The sequence below is a fragment of the Prunus avium genome, chromosome 4 (genome assembly GCF_965620075.1).
Source record: "Prunus avium chromosome 4, drPruAviu1.hap1.1, whole genome shotgun sequence".
Taxonomy (NCBI): domain Eukaryota; kingdom Viridiplantae; phylum Streptophyta; class Magnoliopsida; order Rosales; family Rosaceae; genus Prunus; species Prunus avium.
This window is the reverse complement of record NC_142287.1, coordinates 16,060,628-16,081,686: the sequence shown is the minus strand read 5'-3', so window position 1 is coordinate 16,081,686 and position 21,059 is coordinate 16,060,628. Positions and strand designations below refer to the sequence as shown.

At 38.0% G+C, this 21,059-nt stretch overlaps 4 protein-coding genes, 1 long non-coding RNA gene and 1 pseudogene across 5 annotated transcripts; 2 read left to right on the top strand and 4 right to left on the bottom strand.

Moving 5' to 3' along the window:
- The first annotated feature begins 2,478 nt into the window (after positions 1-2,478).
- LOC148294904 (DNA repair protein XRCC3 homolog pseudogene) lies at positions 2,479-3,360 on the top strand (annotated as a pseudogene).
- Positions 3,361-3,469: 109 nt separating this feature from the next.
- On the bottom strand, positions 3,470-6,755 carry LOC148294903 (uncharacterized). Its single transcript, XM_088251532.1, has 2 exons — positions 6,519-6,755; positions 3,470-6,108 (listed from the first exon to the last, which is right to left on the bottom strand). The coding sequence occupies exon 2, from the start codon at positions 6,104-6,106 to the stop codon at positions 3,641-3,643; it is 2,466 nt and encodes an 821-aa protein (XP_088107658.1). The 5' UTR covers positions 6,107-6,108; positions 6,519-6,755; the 3' UTR covers positions 3,470-3,640.
- A 98-nt stretch (positions 6,756-6,853) lies between these two features.
- LOC148294902 (uncharacterized) lies at positions 6,854-8,636 on the bottom strand. The gene is made up of 2 exons (XM_088251533.1): positions 8,273-8,636; positions 6,854-8,186 (listed from the first exon to the last, which is right to left on the bottom strand). The coding sequence occupies exons 1-2, from the start codon at positions 8,622-8,624 to the stop codon at positions 6,904-6,906; spliced, it is 1,635 nt and encodes a 544-aa protein (XP_088107659.1). The 5' UTR covers positions 8,625-8,636; the 3' UTR covers positions 6,854-6,903.
- A 260-nt stretch (positions 8,637-8,896) lies between these two features.
- LOC148294901 (protein EXORDIUM-like 1) lies at positions 8,897-9,850 on the bottom strand. The gene has a single exon (XM_088252296.1). The coding sequence runs from the start codon at positions 9,848-9,850 to the stop codon at positions 8,897-8,899; it is 954 nt and encodes a 317-aa protein (XP_088108422.1).
- Positions 9,851-10,695: 845 nt separating this feature from the next.
- LOC110774213 (uncharacterized) lies at positions 10,696-14,110 on the bottom strand. Its single transcript, XR_015835020.1, has 3 exons — positions 13,878-14,110; positions 11,556-11,599; positions 10,696-11,206 (listed from the first exon to the last, which is right to left on the bottom strand). It is a non-coding gene; the product is annotated as an uncharacterized LOC110774213 (long non-coding RNA).
- A 5,231-nt stretch (positions 14,111-19,341) lies between these two features.
- Positions 19,342-20,016, top strand: LOC110774214 (uncharacterized). The gene has a single exon (XM_021978757.1). The coding sequence runs from the start codon at positions 19,342-19,344 to the stop codon at positions 20,014-20,016; it is 675 nt and encodes a 224-aa protein (XP_021834449.1).
- Positions 20,017-21,059: the final 1,043 nt, after the last annotated feature.

Here is a 21,059-nt window from a genome sequence, read left to right as displayed (position 1 = left end):
CAAACCTTAATGGGAAATTCCAAAATTGCAAAATAGCAAAAGTGCAAAAGTGCAAACTTGGAAATTGGGAAATAAGGAAACTTGGAAAATTGGAAAATTGGAAAATTGAAAATAGAAGAAAAGGAAAATTGGAAAATTGGAAAATCGGAAATACGAAAAAATGGAAACTTTGAAAATTGGAAAATTGGAAAATTGGAAAATTGGAAAGAGGAAACTAGGAAATAGGATAAAAGGACACTTGGAAAATTTGGAAAATTGGAAAAAGGAAAAAAGGACAGTTGGAAAATAGGAAATTGGAAAATTGGGTAATTGGAAAATAAAGCAACTTGGAAAATTGGAAAATTGGAAAATTCGAAATTCGAAATTGAACAAAAGGAAACTTGGAAAATAGGAAAAAGGAAAAAAAGGAAACTCTGAAAACATGAAAATTGGAAAAATGGAAAATTGGAAAATTGGAAATAGGAAATAGGAAATAGGAAAAAAGGACACTTGGAAAATAGGCAAATTCGAAAATTGGAAAATTGGAAAATTGGACTATTCGATACCTGGATAATTGAAAAATAGCAAATAAGGCAACTTGGAAAATAGCAAAATAGGAAATAGAACAAAAGGAAAGTTAGCAAATTGGAAAATTGGAAAATTGGAAATAGGAAAAAAAGAAAACTTAGAAAATAGGGCAATTGGAAAAAAGAAAATTGGTTAATAGAACAATTGGATAATTGGACAAAAACTGAAAATTGGATAAATGGAAATAGGAAACAGGGACACATGGAAAAAAGGAAAATTGGAAACGAATTGAAATTGTGGAAATGGGAAATAAGACAATTACCATATTGGACCATTTTAATTACTTTCTCAATTAGGCAAAGTAGGCAACTTTTTTTAATTACATAATGGGAAAATAGGAACATTGAAAAATTGGAAAACTTGAAATAGAAGAAAAGGAAACTTGGGAAATTGCAAAATAGGCACAAATAATGAAAAAATGGATAATTTCATAATTGCATAATTTGATGACACATGGAAAATAGGAAAATATGAATAATGGAAAAATGGAAACGAATTGAGATTGCTGAAATGAGAAATAAGACAATAACCATATTGGTCAATTTGAATGAGTTGATCAATTAGGCAAATAGGCAAATCCCTTATTTGGATTACATAATGGGAAAATTACCAACTTCGGAACATCCAAAATAGAAATATATTACAAAAAGGCATACAGTCAACTGGGTAATAACTCCCGCCCAATACTATCCCGCCTAAGACTCCCGCCAATCCCTCCCGCCAATGACTCCCCCTAATCCCTCCCGCCACTAACTGTCTCTGTTACTCCAGGTCATTAAAACCTGCCTATATTAATAAACCCAGTTGTTTGAAATGAAAGCTTCCATCACATTAACTCCTGCTTGCAGCCATTACCTTCCCCACTGATTTCACTCCCATCACATTTAGTCCCCCTTTTTTCCAATTAAGTCATACACCAGCCTACAATAAATATCGAAGACATGGACCATAACCTCACACCAAACCCAACGCTTTCAATTACTGAAGGAGGGGAGACTGAAACAGAAGCCAAGTCACCCAATTCACTCACTGTAGACTTGGTCCATGGCATGCAGCAATGTCGAGGCAATACCATGTTTTGGAAAAATCTCCATGCAGACATAGTATCAAAAATTGTGGAGGGCCAAGCTAGATGGGATGTCATAAAAAAGAGCACAATTCGCTCTCGTTATCATGCCCGCATGCATCTCGTACATATAAAGGCAATCAAAGGAAAAATTGAAATTGCCCCTACCACTGCAATTATGGTATTCAAGGATTCAGAAGAAATGGCCAAGTTGAAGCAAGAACAAGTGCAAAGGGGATTTGAACTATTTCGTAAGTTTGCAAAAATAGTGGATCCGGCAGGAAACTGGGCCAACATCACTGTGGGCGGGGTCATGAATTTCATGGGTCGTGGTCGCCGCACTTGAAGAGTATGCGAACTTCGAATGTGTCAACAGCAGGGAAATGGAACTATGAGGTGGCCTCTTTTTGTATTATGTAACCATGGGGTGGCCTGTTGTTGTATTATGTAAGTTTGGAAATAGGATTTTATGGAATGATCATGCCTCTTTTTGTATTTGTGCGTATACAGTTTATCGGTGTCCAGTTGAGTGGCGATATAGTAGCAATAACTATACAATAAACAAACGTATAATGGCAATATTATGTTAATAAGAGTACAATAGAGAGATGATAGAGTTACAATATGATCCTATTACAGTACGTACTGCATCAGAATGTTTTTCAAATTATTTGGTCCTCAACAATTTGGTGAAAAAAAAATAATAATAATTACAACCTGGAAAAAGGATGAAGTATACATCCCTTAAAAGACATATGGCCTACATTACAGACCTTCAAAATGAACTCTATATATATAATGCATGCCTTGTGGCACCATCACATCCCCCCCTAAATTACAGAAACATGACACCCCAAAACCTCATGCTCTTTCCTTTTTCAACCCCTAAATTATCCATTGGATGCCCAATACTAGATCACTGCTTGGGGGGTGGGATACCCTGCAACTCCATAATAGAATTGGTAGGGGAGAGTGGTTCCGGGAAGACGCAGCTTTGTCTCCAACTTACGGTACGAGCTCAGTTCCCACCCTCACATGGCGGACTAGGGGGCTCCTCCGTCTACATATTCACATAATTTAGCTTCTCATTTCGTCGATTGCAACAACTAGGCAACCTTTATCATGCATCATACCCCAACTTAATAAGGTTGGAGCCATTGGAAGACATATATGTTCGTGGTGTTCATGATGCTCAAGAACTCATCCATGTCCTTGGAGACATAGAAGCATTTATTGTCATTTATCACACCCGCCTACCTGTCAAACTCATTGTCATTGATTCCATTGCTGCATTGTTCCGATCACAGTATCAGACAACACCGGCCGATTTGAAACGGCGGTCTGAAATGTTCTTCAACATATTTGGGACATTGAAGGGTTTAGCAAATAAGTTTGGGTTGGCGGTGGTTGTCACCAACCAAGTGGTGGATTTTATTGGGCCACATGATGGAGTGAATGGGGTGAGGTTGGGAAACTTGGAGTCCCTGGACACATCAGGCAGACGGGTGAGTCCAGCTTTGGGACTGGCTTGGGCACATTGCATAAATTCAAGAGTGTTCTTGGCAAGACATGAGCAATCTATTGGGGTTAACATTCGTAATGCTCCTTCAACAACTATATGTAGTCAAACACATAGGACATTTCACCTTGTATTTGCCCCACATCTGGCCTATGCATCCGCCGAATTTGTAATCAGAAAAGAAGGTTTAGTCGGAGTATCAGGGTAACTGTGTAATAAAGGAATTCTAAGAACTTTAATGTTTTGGATCCTTTTGGAATTACATTCCAGACCCTTCAATTTCGCATTCAAATTATAATAGCAATCTGGAAGCAATACCAGTGCAATAAAAGTACAATAAAATAGCAATCTGGAAGCAATACAGCATGCTGTAGCAATGCAACCCAAATTATGCAAATTTAAAACAATTCCCATTCAACATAACACGAAACCACCACAAATAAAAGTAAAGTTTACATGACTTACCAAAGCAACACAAATCATATTGTCTAAGATACATTGCGCAATGGAATATTGTTTTTACAGGTGCTTTTATTGTGGCCTCCGGAACCACACCCTGAGCACTTTCTTGTAATGGTGCCCTCTCCTTGCGAGGGAATTCTTAACTTCTTTCGTCTGCCTGGCATGACCCTTGCCATGGGAGGCAGCACAACTTGACTTCCAACATCTTCAGGAATATCCCACCTTCCGTGAGGTTGTACCGGGTAGATGCTATCCGAATAAGCATCCATCCAAGTTTTCCGAGTGTAATACCGAGAAGCCTTTGAGTATACATTTACTTTCAAGAAGCGGCAAACTGCAACTACATGCTTGCAAGGTAGCTGCTCAAGCTGAAACTTTCTACAACTACAACTGTTGTTCGTCAAATCTACGAGGCCGTCCATATAACCGTCCAAAACATTATACTGTGCATTATTTACTTTAACCACATTCATCCTTGCAGCATCCTCCAACCTGTTCCTCAACTTCTTCTCTCCAAAATTGGGGCACAATGTTGTTGTGCAATTCAAAGCCAAGTCACGACGTTCGGTGAACCATTTCACAAGGAGATTCATAATTTCCCCTATCAAATGAACCACTGGCATCATCCTTGCAAACCTAAGGACTGAGTTGATTGACTCCGCAATATTTGTTGTCATTACATTGTAGCGGCGTCCATCCATGTGAGCTCTAGACCACTTATGTAACCCTGCGTCTTCAAGATATTGAGCAACATGTTCCTTTCGCTTGATCTTGCCAAAATGACAATCAAATTCAGCAATGGAATAAGATTTCGCAGCCTTCTCAAAGTGCGTAAGTATGTGATCATGCTTTTTCAACTTGCAAGTGCGTTTCATGTTCCCCTTCATATGATAAAAGCATATGCCATGTTGCGCCGTTGGAAAAACTTTGTTCCACACATTCTCTATGCTAACATTGCGATCAGAAATAATAACAAGATTGGGACACTCACCAATGGCTTCATGAAGTTTAGTGAAAAACCAATGCCATGATGCATCCGTCTCCAAATCCCCGATCCCAAAAGCAAGAGGATATATATTTCGATTACCATCAAATGCATTTGCTACAAACATAACACCCTTGTACTTGGATTTTAAATGAGTGGCATCCACGGCTATCACTGGGCGCATGGAAGAACGAAACCCTCTAATACATGCGCCAACCGCCATAAAGAAATACACAAAGTGATTGTTCTCATCAGTTTGGATGTGTGTTTTTGTGCCGGGATTCATACGCTCCAATTCATAGCAATAAGCTGGAAGGATATAATATGCCTCCTCCGCTGATCCTCTAATGGACAATAGAGCTAACTCCCTTGCTTTCCAAGCTTTCGAATAATGGATGCTGAAACCAAAGTTGTGTTTCACATCTCTCATAATGTCACTTGGTGTGTATATTGTCCGAGAATCCTTAAACTTCCTATTAAATGAAGTGGCTACAAGTGCTGCAGTTGCTTGACGATGGTTGTCACTTACAACCCTCAAATCACATTCATGGACAGTTGTACACCTCACAATCATGAAGCTGTTATCTCCAAATCTCGATGCTCGGACTCGCCATGGGCATGGACGTTGAGAACAAACCACAACCAACCTCTTAGTGCAAGACGATTGCACCTTAAATTCAAAGTGGCCTCTTAATGCCATCAACTGTAACTCCGTCAACAATGCTTTCTTAGTAGAGAAAATTTTCCCAATTGTAATTTTCGGATTCCAATCACTTCGCGAAAACCCCCCATCCAAATATGCTTCTCCATCATTTACACCGGCTTCATTGTACCGGTTCTGTTCACCTATTTCATTCGAATAATGTTCACGAATGGGTTCAGATTCTCCTCCTAAACGCATTATTGGCAGTTGGGCAGATGTGTTCAAGCAGCCCAAAATAGGAGGGGCAGAGTACACTGACACTTCATTTCTTTCAGTACCATTGTCACCACCATGCATCTGATCCACCTCGCTAAAATCAATCATATCCATAAAATCTGTCCCTACTTCACCTCCCACATCAGTGCCATTTGTATTATTCCAAGTTACTTCATTGCTTTCAACAATGGCAACTGAAGAACGACCCATCCGACTACTATCTGTCGTGATATGCATACTATCAACTACATCATTTCTCAGTCCTTTATCTTCTATACTCACGAGTAAGGGAGCTAGTTTTGAAGATGTTACCTCAGAATTGTACTTCATAAAAAATTTTACATCATCATCGTCTTCAATCTTTATGTGCTTCCACTCATTCGAGGCCACCAAAACTGAGAATTTTAAGCTAACCTTGTCTTCGCTGCTGTTTGTATTACCAATCTGATGCACACGGTCCAACAGTTCAGCAAATTTGATGGTCCGTGGAACTATTAAGCCTTTTGACTCACCCCCTTTGTATTTGCACATCTTCTTCGAGGTGACCCATTTTCCATTGTAGCACACGAGAATAACAATTGTCTCCATTTCTGACCATGACAAAACAACATTTCATTACCACAATATAACCACAATAAACATACAATACAATAGCAATATAACCACAATATAAAAACAATATAATAGCAATATAACGTCAACACAACAGCAGTACGACAGTGAAATAAGAGGAACGCAACAGCAGTACACCAGTAACACATCAGCAATCACACTATACAGATATACTACATCAAATGGAAAATCCCAAGTTTCAAGATTCACATATCCAGACCAATCTAAGTGCAATTGGTACAAACCCAGATGACTGAGCATGAATATTCAACAAAACCTAACCCAAACCAATTAAAGCCAAAACGAATTTAACACAAACCCAAACAATCAAAATATAACCCATTTCACATAATCCCACTAATTTTAAGAAAATAACCATCAACACTACCTTTTCGAGGTCGCCAATCCACTAAAGCTTCAAGGTTGCAAGCAGCTATTCAGAAGACATACCTAAAGGGAGGGGTTCCGATTCCAAACAGAGAGCAAGAGACCGAATACAGGGAGAAAGAGAGAGACAAACAGCTGCGCTATGAGAAAGAGAGCAAAGAGAGAGACACAGAGTTGCGCTAGAGAGAGAGAGAGCCAAGAGAGACACAGAGAGCTGCGTTAGACAGAAACCAAAGAGAAAGAGAGCTGTGCTAGAGAGAGAGAGAGAGCTGAGTAGTGCGAAGAGAGAACAAACTTTCTGAACTTGTGAACATTCAGCAATAAGTGGACAATAATTGTATATTTATAGATGTTAGTTGTAAAAAAATTGGGAGCCGGTGGTATTTTTAATTGAGATTATAATTTTGGTGGTATATACCGCTATTTCCCTTATTCTTACCCCCCTCAACTCTCCAGCTACTATCAATGCACCACTTTGCAATTTCACCAAGCTTTACAAAACCCATTTTGCATGTTTCGTGGGGGATGGTCAACCTCTGGTCAATGCACTCCTGACTGCCAAGGAGCTCATTTATCTCTTCTAGCCTCCTAGAATTTTTATATGTTTCCCTGTCCACCAGAGGCTCACCCCTTAGAAGCTCAACTAACAGTAGCCCGAAGCTCCATATGTCTTCAGCCATTTCTGATAGTTGCTCAGGATTAGCTCTGTTGCTGCTGCTGCAATAGTTTGCAGCCCCAAAACCTCCTAGTTTTGCGTTGTAGAATTCATCAAGAAATATGTTTTCAGATGTTATTTTTCCATGATATACTGGTGGCTTCAAGTACATATGCAGCATTTGAATGGCAGAGCAGATTTGTAAAGCTATTGCTATCCTCTTATCCCAGTCCAGTGTTTCTCCTCTTTCCCTCAAGTTCAAGCTCAAGTCTCCCCTAACCATGTACTCAAACACAAAATAGTGTCTTCCAAGTCCATCTTGAGAATGCCCCAGAAATGAAATAATGTTTGGATGAGAAGAGGATTTGGCCATAATCTCTTGTTGAAGTTCTGTTACAGCAGCTATAACTCTTAGAGATTTAATTGCTACCAGACCTCCATCAGTCGAAACTGCTCTATAAACCACAGCAGAAGGCCCCTCTCCGATTCGGTTTTCCACCTGAATAGCATCTATGCTCATTAGAATAAGGCCCTCGTCTGAATCCATTGCGTTTTTGCGCTCTAGTTTCTTTCTAACTACAGCTAATGCCACAGCAAGAAGAGAAACACTAGCTGCTATAAGTGCTAAGACAACAATAAGGATGACAACCAAGACCTTCTTGTCATGATTCACAGGATGAGCGATGTAAAAGTTAGCTGACCAGCCTTCTCCTTGATCAGTCTGAGTGGTGAATGCAATAATAACCTCCCCACTCAAGTTCAATTGTGGGAGATCAGAGCCTGTAAACAACCCGGAAAAGTTTGCTATCTGCTGCATTGTGCCATTATAAATCGCAAGAAAATCCAGACCTTTAGAGATGTTTATATGAGTGAAGGTTATAAAGACAGGAGTTCCAGGTTTTCCATGGAGAACCCATTGGCATTTCAGTCCCTCTACATAGGGAAAGCTAGTAGATGCGACATAGCCAATATTTCCATCATGTTTGTATAAATTTTCCTTTCCATAGCAAAGTCCTAGCATTGTGCAGGAAACTATTAAAAACAACTTTTATACATTATATATATAGTTAAAACAGTCATATTAGCTTGGGATAGCTTACCTGCAGTATAACTGAGCTCCCATCCTGTTGACTCAAAAGAAACTTGGTCACCAGTTCTGAACTCAATGTAAGCTTTTGAGCTCATCAACTTGAAATTCTTCTCATATCTTCCATTGTTTGATTTCAACGTAGAACACTGTGCAGATTTTGATTTTGCCTTGCAAATTAGCAGGTGATCATCACTATCTGCTGCAACTGAAAGGTAGTTGATGGTGAATCGGATAAACTTTGCTGTTGGGTAGTGGATTGCCCAATGACATTTTTGGTTTGGGGGATATGGCTGCAACCCATTGGAGTGGTTTACTATAATTCCACCCCTCAAGTATCCTTTTGGCTCCTTTAAGATAACCATTGCATTAGTTTCACAGGTTTCTGGAGGAAAAAGAAGGGGAAAACAAACTTGATTATGTTAAAGACAAAAAAGAAAAAAAACACCGGAAGAAAGGCTCTGGTTAATTTGCCCAAAAAAAATAAACGAGAAAATCAAAAAGAACCTTTCAAAACTTTGCAGCACGTATATGAAGATATTTTATGGTTGACTGTTATCATATTCTTTACTAGTGAACAGAGAAAAAGAGGGTCATGCATATTGCAGAAGAAGAAGGCATTTAGCTTTCTACTTCCCTATTTGATTCTTATAATACCTGAGAGTTTCAAGGCGCAGTTCCTGGTTTTCTGGTCCCAAACATATGGCATGATGTATCGATAACCATTCAAACCAACCACATTGAAACTCATATTCTTTTCTGTATCCCTGAACAAAGGAGGATCACCATTATCCCTCCAAAATGGAGAGGCACAAGAATTACTAACTGTCATCCCACTGCCATCATTACTAACCCATCCACTTCCATCTTGGTTGGTAACCTCCTCAGCAATGTTGGCAAGCATATAACCCACCAAGCTATCAACCTTCTCATCACCATTTGGAGGCCCCAAGTAAGAATTTCCATGAAAAAGCATTGAACATTGATCAGCAGCATTTTGAGGGGCTCTTGCCCAAAGAATATTTACTTTCAACCCTGCAAAAACCTCAAGTTGAAAACTTCCACTACACATGTCCGTCAGTTGCCTCTGCTCCTTGCTGTCTAAGAACATCACAGTGTAAGAAAACACAATATGGTAGATACTGTTATCATTTACTTCGAAAAGCCGATAACAGTTCAGGTTCCCATCAAAACCTTTGATGGAAGACTTGTTGAAAACTGATCTCCCAATGTAAACTACTTGGTCTAGGGTCATGTTGAGTTCAGGGCCTGTATAGAAGCACTCAGCACCCAAATCCACTCTATCAGTGACAGGAACATTGTTACTGTCTCCATACTGTCTAATAATCTCCCACCAGTTTCCCAATGTAGGAACCTCAGAATCCTTAACAAGATATTGAGATGAAGTTAGTGAAGTAACAGACTTTTTTACAGCTTCTCTATCAGATTCTTGCCAACCAGTACCAAACCATAGAATATTAACAGAGACCGGTTCTGTCATGAGTTTCCCTCCATGATAAGAAAGACCAAAAGAGCTTTCACCAGAAGAAAAACACTGAAACTGAGCAAGAAAGAACAGTGAAGTGCCCATTAGAATAAATCCAACCATTTTAAATTTTCGAAAAATATCGTAAATGTTAATGGCAATGTAATGGAATTATCATGGTAAGTATAGTGTGGGTTTTAGCCGGCATGTGAATAAAAAAGGTCTAAAGATTGAAGTAAAACAAAAGAAATAAAACAATAAGTTGGAAAAATGCCAATGGCCGGCCAAATAACTTTTGATGGTCTTTGAAAGGAACAGACTAGATAAACTAAGAATGGCTGACGGAGTGGATGACAATTGACATGCATAAAAGACGGGTAAATGGTTTCATTAAGGGAAAACTAGTTAAAAACACTGATTTTCTTTTCTTTTTTCTTTCTTTGTTTTCCAAGTAAACCACTGCTTCCAATGCAGGCGAGCAGCACCCAAGTCCACTCTATCATTAAAGGGAACATTGGTAATTCCCCATCAGCTTCCGAATGTGGAAAGATATTGAGATAAAGCTACCAAATCATACTAGAAGAGAAAATTGTAGGAATACCTAATGCCGAGCTTAACGGGGGTGTTTACAGTGGGTTTGATCCATATTTACATCTAAGATGCTACAAATTTCACAGATGAAATCAAAGACCCCTATTCTAAGATCCAGAAGAACATGGATGCCACAAGCTAACGCTTATTACGAGCCTTATGACCATTGATGTCACATATTATCATACAGATGCCATGTATTTTCTACGACCCCTCCCTATTTATAATGGCATCCGCACGATAATAACATGCGGACATCTGGATATATATATATATATATGTTTAAAAATCAAAACGAAAAATTGACCGAGAGAGAAAACAATCAAAACGAAAAATTGACTTGAGAAAGAAAACAATCAAAACAAAACAAAATAGAAATATGATTCCCAAGCTATGTGAAATCCAAGAGGTTTATAACCAAAAGCAGTTGTTCCAAGGTTGAGTTTTAATATCAAGGTCGTATCTTACAATAGCTCGAAGCAGTTCAATTAAGAACGGAATTGAACTTGAAGAACACAGGTTCAATTGGGCCCTTTCTTAAATGAGCAAGCCCCAATGCCCATTACTCAACAGCTCCAATGGAGAACGAATACAAAATCTTTTATGTGAAAAGAGACATCAAGAATAACAACAGTAAATCTGATTTACATTTCATCTGGAAAGAAAGTTTGAACATATGAGGACATATTCAATCATTTCCTTCCCTCAACACAAATTCAACCACCTCAAGTGGCAACGATAAAGGACAGCATGGCGGGACACCCAACGTAATGGAGAAGATGGAGGAGAAAGCCACTGAAAAAAGGACAACTCTTCTGGTTCAGGAATCTCTTCTAGTTCAGGATAGCATGGAGGACTATCAAGATCATCCTAAAGCACAAATAATCAGATAAGTAACATAGAAAAAAGGCAAGGCTAGCATCTAAATTAATAAATAAATAAATAATCTAGGGCTAGATCAGTGCCAGATACTATGGGGATAACAGTTGTCCTATTTTAATGTAATGGGTAAAACAATAGTCCACTGCTCTCCATGACTAAAGCAATAATCCAAAAGAAAAGGGTCAAAAGCTTCTTCTTCTTTTTTTTTTTGTTACAAGCCTTAAGTGTATTAAGAAAAACTGTGCAAAGTATCACATGATCGTGGAATTTTGTTAGACTTGCCCGCCCTTGAATCTATATTTACACAACAAAACTAGCGAGGAAAAAAGAACAATACCATTGCTTGTTTAGACTCCAGATATTCATCCATGGATGTTGAATCTGCAAGAAAGAACTAAATTCAGAAATCATAACTGTATAAACAATTGCAGATACCAATTAAAACGGATAAGTTTATAAGAGAGAAGAAAAAGAGGTCATATTTCAGTTTCAATCAAACCATCTCTGTATTTATTACAATAACAACTTAACAAATTAATTCTAGAAAAAATTGTCATATGAAATATTTTGATCTTCCTAATTCCAACCAGAGCCATTATATTCTGTCCTTCCCTTCCCCGCTAAACCTCACCAGAGCCTCCACCTCTTGTTTCAAGCAACCTCTTATTCAGTTCGTTAGAATTTAGCACTGCTTTAACTTCTGCCAAAAAAAGAATCTCCTCTACCATGAATCATGGTATGAAATGAAAACTCTTAAGAATTTGGAAGGGAGCACAACATAATAATGAATTAGTTCTCATCATCAATGTTTTTCAAGATCCAAGATGATCTTATTAAACTCATCCAATTGCTCTTTCATAAGATTAGCTTCAGACATTTGCAGTGCACATAACTGTTTACTCATAATTTTATTTGAGGGACAGCATTTAGGGTCCCCTACAAAAAAAATTTCAACGATCCAAACCATCTATTTTTGAAGTCTACATTCATAGATCATCCTTGCAAAAAATTAGACATCGGAAACCGTTTAAACATCCAATTGTGTCCTACAAAATCAATGAATACAGTACTTCAAGAAAGTACTAAAATTTCATTAACTCAATTGAGTGGTAAAATGATATCGGATTCAAGTGATTTTGTTGTAGAGATGATCTTTGAATGATTATCTAAAAAATAGACAGTATTCGTGAAATACAATGCTGAGTGGGCCCTACAAGGGTGTTCCTCAATGGAAGCTCTTTGTATATATATATATATATACATATATAGGGTCATGATCGGGAGACGCACATAAAACCACACTTTTTTACGCACATCTTCAGCCCTTAGATCCATCCCAATCTAACGGTTCAGAATTCATTTAAGATGCACTTAACCTTGCATTTATTACTTTATTGGCAACAAACTCAAACTTCTAAAACTCCTCTCTCTCTCATTCTTTTTTATTTATTATTCTCTCTCTTCTTTAATTTGATTTCATGTCTATTTCCCAACAATCTTATTCACTCTCTTCCTCTACGACTTCATAACCCATCTCCCTGTGCAGCTCTGTTCCTTCCGCAACTCCCTCTTAATATTCTCTTAACTTGAAGCCATGATAGTAGATAAGATGCTTGGAAAATATCTTATTGCACCAATTAAGATAACGATAGTGAGAATCTCCCTTTACATGTTCAATGAAATCCAATAGGGGATATGATTTTGGGCTTCAAGTTCTCGGATTTTCATGTTTATCTAATGTTCAACTGTTATATTTTTGTAATCTAATAGAGCATATATCCCATATTGGTGTTGAAGGGGAAATATTACTATTGTTGTGATTTACAAGCTATCAATAAATCCCCTAATCTCTAGCATATATCCCAGACCAAGTTTAATTTGAGTCTAAGAGTTTCAAAAGTTTGTCAAATTTTGTGGCTTTTTGTGTGTCCCTCAATCCTGACCCATATAAATATATATATATTACATTTTGTTAAGCCATTTAGTAATGTAACGATTTTCTAACTTTTTGCATAATCTATCAGGCATATCTTTTTCAGCAGCCTCTCTCGCAACAACTCATTTCTCAGACATAAAAGAATTGAACTACTAATTTATCCACGATTCATCCTTCTCTGCATAGCAGTTCATCTTTAGGTACAGGGTTTTAGCTAAGCCTAATGCACCAGTTCAGCATGCATTTTGACATGGCAGTTGTCATATACTGAAAACATCTCATCTGTTAACTTCCCTATTTCAAACTTGTTGCCACCATTGAGAACTAATCGACCAAAGCTCAATATCAATCACAGAGAGAAGAAATTACGTTGTAACTTTACTCTCACTCACAGCATAATATGATAACAAAAAGAAGATTACAAAGTTCAAAACCCAAAACCCAAAAACACCCAAGCACTTCTACAGTCTTAAATTTCAAAAACTTTCCGATATGTTGCCTAACACTACCCACACCCTAATGCCATTTATATAGACTCATTAAAACCAAAGTCCATTGAGGAATACGAATAACTTCTTTATAAGGAAATATGAAAGTTTCACTTGACAGTGTATTTCAAATAGGAAACAGAAGTCAACAATGAATTTGAGACATATTCTGCCACAAAATACAATTGACAGAAGACAAAATGTTCATGAATATCAGGATTCAAGATATAGTTACCTTGTACTGGAAGGACCCTGTCCAAGTAAAACTTATTCATCGCTGCTCCTTTTGCTTTGATACATTTTTCGTGATCATGCAAAAACTTCTTCAGCTACATTAAAATCTTCCTTAGGTAGTGTCTTTTTCTTTGATGAAGCTTCCTTGGGTAAAATCTTGTTTGTAATGTCATTAAGAGCTTTACGACTCCCAAAGTCCACTCCACCTTTCTTTGTAGCTGTTTTAGAACACTTGCTCTTTCCACTGGCATTAGGCTCTGCAAAACAAGTACGTGCTTAGTAAGAGAAAATGTTTTGTGCATAGTAAGAGAAATTGTTTTGTGGTAAAGCCAGGGTATAGAAAGATATGTACATATATATATAGAGGCTTTCTAGAGTCCTGGTGTCCTCATTTTCCTAAATTAAGTACATCCTATTTCTGACCTATTAACCAATGATCCGAACCATAGTTTTTAGTTTCTCTTTCAAGGATTATCCATGCAAAAAATTAGTTGAATCCGAAATTGTTTAACCATTTGATTATCCACATTTTTGTTTCAGTTTTATCTAACTGCGTTTTTTAGGCAAATTTTAGATAACCAAACAACTTGGGATTTGGACGATTTTTTTCAAGGATAACCTAAAATACAGAATGTTCCTATTGTTGACATACGTTGTTGGGTAGCCTTAGAAAGGATGTGTTCACTTTTCTTACAAAAAAGGGCATCCTTAACAGAGAAAAAAAAAATATATATATATATATATATGCACAAATCTGACAGTCAAAGGATAAATGTCAAAACAAATTATGCACCAATTGAACATATCATGAGTACATGCCAAGTGGTCCTGAGTCCCGAAAAAATTTCCAACTATTCTTTGAGCTTAAAAATGTTCACCTCAAAGGATAGCAATACAACATTAACAGAAGCATGAACCAATACCTTTACGTTGAATGTACAAGTTTTCATTTGGAATGATCAGCTGTTTACCAATGGCACGCCTTGCCATTGCTTCTGCTTTATATATTCTTCTATACTGTGAAGATGCAAACTTGAACACCGAGTTCTGCAGCAGAATATTGTCAAGAGCAAATGTTCAACTCTAAATTAAAAAACCGAATATGGAAACAATGTTCCATCAGCAACAATAGCTTCATTTGTTTAAGATAAAAGGATAAAGCTTTGCAGCTTTTTTCAGTTTAACATACAAACTAGGGGCTGTACCCTCTGGATCGCTATACTCCTAGAAAAATGATATATACAAACTACATGATGTACACCCTGGATTGCTGTACTCCTGGAAAAATGGCTGTTCTTACACACAAAAAACAGGAAGAAAAAAGGCTGCACTAGAAAAATTTGTGTTCATATTAGTCCTCCCACCCTCTCCCCCACCCCCCACTCCGAGAGAGAGAGAGAGAGAGAGAGAGAGAGAGAGAGAGAGAAGACAACTTTCATGTAATCACAATCATTAACCTGAAGAAACCATTTTCTTTAAGTTCAAAAATGGTATTGATGTTTGTTTGAAACAAGATATTTTTCAATTGTTCAAAAGTTTTACCCAGCAGTTTATTAGGAAATAGTTTCTCAAGGCAGAAACAATTTTCCCACTGTTATGTCAAGTTAAAGCCTTGACCAAGAGGTCCATAATCAAGAAAAAAATTTCTATTAAAAAATATTCAAAACTTTATCGAACAACCATAAAGTTTCCAGAGATAACCCTTTTAAGAAACTTTCCCAACAAAAACCTTTTTTTCCCTCAATAATTCGATGTTCAGTTGAAACAAATGGAAAATGAATACAATAAGAAAGGTAGACCTCCCAAAATGATATCTCCATAACAAATAAACTCAAATAGAACCAACAGCACAATGTAGCTAGTATGAGAAATCCAACTCACAATACCAATAAAAAGAATAAAATAAAATAGCCAAGACATTTATTCAAAAATAACATCAAAGCCTGTCACATTTATTCAATTTCTTCAGTCATGAGATTCAATTCAAATCGTTGGCATGGATGCAATGATCAAACGGGTTGGAATGCATATGATCAAACGGGTTCGAATTCAAATGTTTGGACCAATTATCAAAACAAGAATTTCCAATCTACAAGAAAATTCATAATTTTTTGAAAAATCCCAAAATATAAATGAGCTGAGACAGTTGAGAGAGTTAAGAGAGAGTTTCGAAGAGAGAGATTGAGATCATACCTTCAGTTGAGTCGAGAGAATCAGAGAGATACAGAGGGGCGACGAGAGAAAGAGAGAGAATAGAGTGAGAATCGGTGAGAAATTGAGGGTTTAGGGTGGCGTCGGACGTGATGGTGGTCGTCCGACGACACAGGCGGGGACGATGAGAGAAGCGGTGACGAGAGAGAGAGAGAAGTTGAAGATGAAAACTGAAAAAGGAAGAGGAAAAAAGTTATAAAAAATAGGCCTATTTACCATAGTGCCCCTGAAACTTCGAGTCAAATCTCACTTTATCCCCAAAGTTAAATAGCCCACTTAGAGCCTGTTTGTGAGTGCTTTTGGAAGGGCCAAAAACATTTTTTGATAACTAAAAGCGTTTCTGACAGTGTTTGGCAGAAAATTTTAGAAGCGCTTATGGGCCATAGAAGGACTTCCTAGAGAAGCATCTGCTATGTGCTTCTTCAAAAAACACTCTCAAGTGCTTTTCCACGAAGCACTTTAATTTTTTTTTATGAAAATTCAAGATTTTTATAATAAAAGCGCTTTTGTTATAAGCGCTTATGAGCATAAGTACTTCCTAGAGAAGCAATCTCAAACGAGCCCTTAAGCTCCTTGATCGTGGTTTTTTGTTCCACTTTATCTTCTACCATTATCTCCAATAATAACTTCGTCAATGTTGATGATGTGATAGGGCTATTTTAATTTTTGGGGAAATAGCCCAAAATGCCACCAAATTTTTAGTTTTAAGTGGAAATACCAAGTCTCCCCAAAAATTTTGCAAATACCACCTATAAATATATATTTATTGTCTAATTATTGCCCACAGAACACTTTTTCTGAAATTTAGTTCTCTCTCTCTCTCTCTCTCTCTCTCTCTCTCTCTCTCTCTCTCTCTTAGGTCTGTATTCGTTCTCTCTCTCTCTCTCTCTAGCGCAACTCTCTCTCTCTCGTGCAGTTGTATCTGTTCTGAATTGTCCCCATCTCTCTGTTGTGAATCTGGAAACCCCCCATCGACCCCATCTTTTAGGTAAGTTTTTTGAATAACGTAAGGTCGCAGCTGCGTGCAACCTTGAAGCTCTACTCCATTGCTAACCTCCAATAGGTATTCTTGATGGTCATTTTCTTAGTCTCTGTGGAATTCTGTGAAATTGGTTTAATTTTGATTGCTTGGGTTGCTGTGAAATTGGTTTTATTTTAATTGCTTTGGGTAATGTTTTTTGAATCTTCATGCTCATTGGTCTAGGTTTTTACCAAATGCATTTAGATTGCTCTAGATATGTGAATCTTGAAACTTGGGATTTTCCATTTGATGTAGTAGATTTGTATAATCTGATTATGATGAATCCTTGTTCAATGCTGTGTTAGTGTTGTTTTAGTGATGTTATATTATTGTTGTATTGCTGTTGTATTGGCATTGTATTGCCTGGTTATTGTGGTTGTATTGCAGTGATTTGGTCGTGGCTTCAAATGTGTTAATGAAATGTTGTTTTGTCATGGTCAGAAATGGAGACAATTGTTTTTCTAGTTTGCTACAATGGAAAATGGGTAACCTCAAAGAAGATGTGCAAATACGAAGGGAGTGACTCAAAAGGCTTAATACTACCACGGACCATCACATTTGCTGAACTGTTGGATCATGTGCATCAGATTGGTAATACAAACAACATGGAAGACAAGGTTTGCTTAAATTTCTCAGTTTTGGTGGCCTCGAATGAGTTGAAGCACATAAAGATTCAGGACGATGATGATGTCAAATTGTTTATGAAGTATAATTGTAAGGTAACACCTTCAAAACTAGCTCCCTTACTCGTGAGTATAGAAGATAAAGGACTGACAAATGATGTAGTTGATAGTATGCATATGACGACAAATAGTAGTCGGATGGGTCATTCTTCAGTTGCCATTGTTGAAAGCAATGAAGTAACTCGAAATAATACAAATGTCGCTGATGTGGAAGGTGATGTTGGGACAAATTTTATGGACATGATTGATTTTAGCGAGGTGGAGGAAATGCATGGTGGTGATAATGGTACTGAAACAAATGAAGTGTCAGTGTACTCTGCCCCTCCTATTTTGGGCCGCTTGGACACATCAGTCCAGTTGCCAATAATGCGTTTAGGAGGAGAATCTGGACCCACTCGTGAACATAATTTGAGTGAAATGAGTGAACATAACCAGTACAATGTGGCTGGTGTAAATGATGGAGAAGCATATTTGGACATAGAGTATTTGCGAAGTGATTGGAATAGGAAAATTAAAGTTGGGCAAATTTTCTCCAGTAAGGGAGCCTTGTTGACCAACTTACAGTTGAGGACATTGAGAGGCCACTTTCAATTTAAGGTGCAATTCTCTTGCACTAAGAGGCTGCTTGTGGTTTGTTGTCAACGTCCATGCCCATGGCGGGTCCGAGCATCGAGAATTGGAGAATACAACTTCATTATTGTGAGGTGTACAACTGTCCATGAATGTGATTTGAGGTTCGTAAATGACAACCATCGTCAAGCAACCGCATCACTTGTAGCCACTTCATTGAAAAGGAAGTTGAAGGATTGTCGGACAATATACACACTAAGTGACATAATGAGAGATGTGAAACACAACTTTGGTTTGACCATTCATTATTCGAAAGCTTGGAAAGCGAGGGAGTTAGCTCTAATTTCCATTAGAGGATCAACGGAGGAGGCATATTATATCCTTCCAGCCTATTGCTATGAATTGGAGCGTATGAATCCTGGCACAAAGACACACATCCATACTGATGAGAACAATCACTTTGTGTTTTTTTTTATGGCAGTTGGCGCATGTATTAGAGGGTTTCGTTCTTCAATGCGCCCAGTGATAGCCGTGGATGCCACTCATTTAAAATCCAAGTACAAGGGTGTTATGTTTGTAGCAACATGGCTTTGGTAATCAAAATATATATCCTCTTGCTTTTGGGATCGGGGATTTGGAGACGGATGCATCATGGCATTGGTTTTTCACTAAATTTCATAAAGCCTATTGGTAAGTGTCCCAATCTTGTTATCATTTCTGATCACAATGTTAGCATAAAGAATGTGTGGAACAAAGTTTTTCCAAGAGCGCAACATGGCATATGCTTTTATCATATGAAGGGGAACATGAAACGCACTTGCAAGTTGAAAAAGCATGATCAAATGCTGATGCACTTTGAGCAGGCTGCGAAATCTTATTCAATGCTTGAATTTGATTGTCATTTTCACAAGATCAAGAGAAAGGAACAGGTTGCTGAATATCTTGAATAGGCAGGGTTACACAAGTGGTCTAGAGCTCACATGGATGGACGCCGCTACAATGTAATGACAACAAATATTGCGGAGTCAATAAACTTAGTCCTTAGGTTTGCAAGGATGCTACTAGTGGTTCATTTGATAGGGGAAATTATAAATCTGCTTGTGAAATGGTTCACCGAATGTCGTGAGTTGGCTTTGAAATGCACAACAACATTGTGCCCCAATTTTGGCGAAAAGAAGTTGAGGAATAAGTTGGATGATGCTTCAAGGATGAATGCCATTAAACTAAATAACGCACAATATAATGTTGTGGACGGTGATATGGACGGCCTCGTACATATGACGAACAACAGTTGTAGTTGTAGGAAGTTTCAGCTTGACCAGCTACCTTGCAAGCATGTAGTTGCAGTTTTCCGCTTCTTGAACCAAAATGTACACTCCAAGGCTTCTCGGTATTACAGTCAAAATACCTGGTTGGATGCTTATTCGGATAGCATCTACCTGGTACAGCCTCAGAGAATGTGGGTTATTCCTGAAGATGTCCAAAGTCAAGTTGTGCTACCTCCCATGGCAAAGGTCATGCCAGGCAGACGGAAGAAGCTAAGAATTCTCTCACAAGGAGAGGGCACCATTACAAGAAAGTGCTCAAGGTGCGGTTCCACATGGCACAATAAAACCACCTGTGAAAACAATATTCCACTACGCAATGTATCTTAGAAAATATAATTTCGGTTGCTTTGTTAGGTAATGTCAACTTTAATTTGATTTGTGGTGGGTTTCATGTTTGTTGAATGTGAATTGTGTTAAATTTGCATAATTTAGGTTGCATTGCTATACAGCATGGTGTGTTCCCTATTTATTGTGACAGTATCGCTATCATATTGTAATTTTATTGCCTCCAGATTGTCATTATATTGCACATTTATTAGACTGGTATTGCTATTGCAATTTAAATTGTGAGTACCAAATTAAAGGCCCTGGAATGTAACTCCAAATGGATCCAAAACATTAAAGTTCTTAGAATTCCATTATTACATGCTTACCGTGATACTCCTACTACACCTTCTTTTCTGATTACAATTTCAGACCGCCGTTTCAAATCTATCGGTGTTGTCTGATACTGTGGTCTGAACAATGCAGCAATAGTCAATGACAATGAGTTTCACAGGTAACCGGGTGTGATCAATGGCAATAAATGCTTGTATGTCTCGAAGGACATGATGAGTTGTTAAGCATCATGAACGCCATGAACATATATGTCTTCCAATGGCTCCATCCCTATTAAGTTAAGGTATGATGCATGAAAAAGGTTGCCTACTTGTTGCAATCGACAAAATGAGAAGCTGAATTATGTGAATATGTGTTGGTGCTAAAACTAGATGGGTAGTAATTAGGCCAATTTTAAGATGAGGTGGATGTTGAAGGTGAGGACCCTCAGTATGTGAGAGCATTCGATAAGTAAATAGGCATGCATACAGAAGACAAATGTACGTGGTTCACCCGAATAATGGGCTACGTCCACAGAGAAGTATGTTCTCATTACGATAATGTGAGTATACATTGCACATAGGTTTAGACTCAAGGAGAACAGGAAGAATATCGAAGGCCGAAGGTTGAAGGCGGGAGGCCGAAGGTTGGGGGCCGAAGGCTAGAGGCCGAAGGCGAGAAGCCGAAGGCTGAAGGTTGAAGGCTGAGGATCTGATATGATCCGTGGGCTTTTAAGTGGGCTCATGGGTAAGCCCATGAGGCCCCAGTGAGCC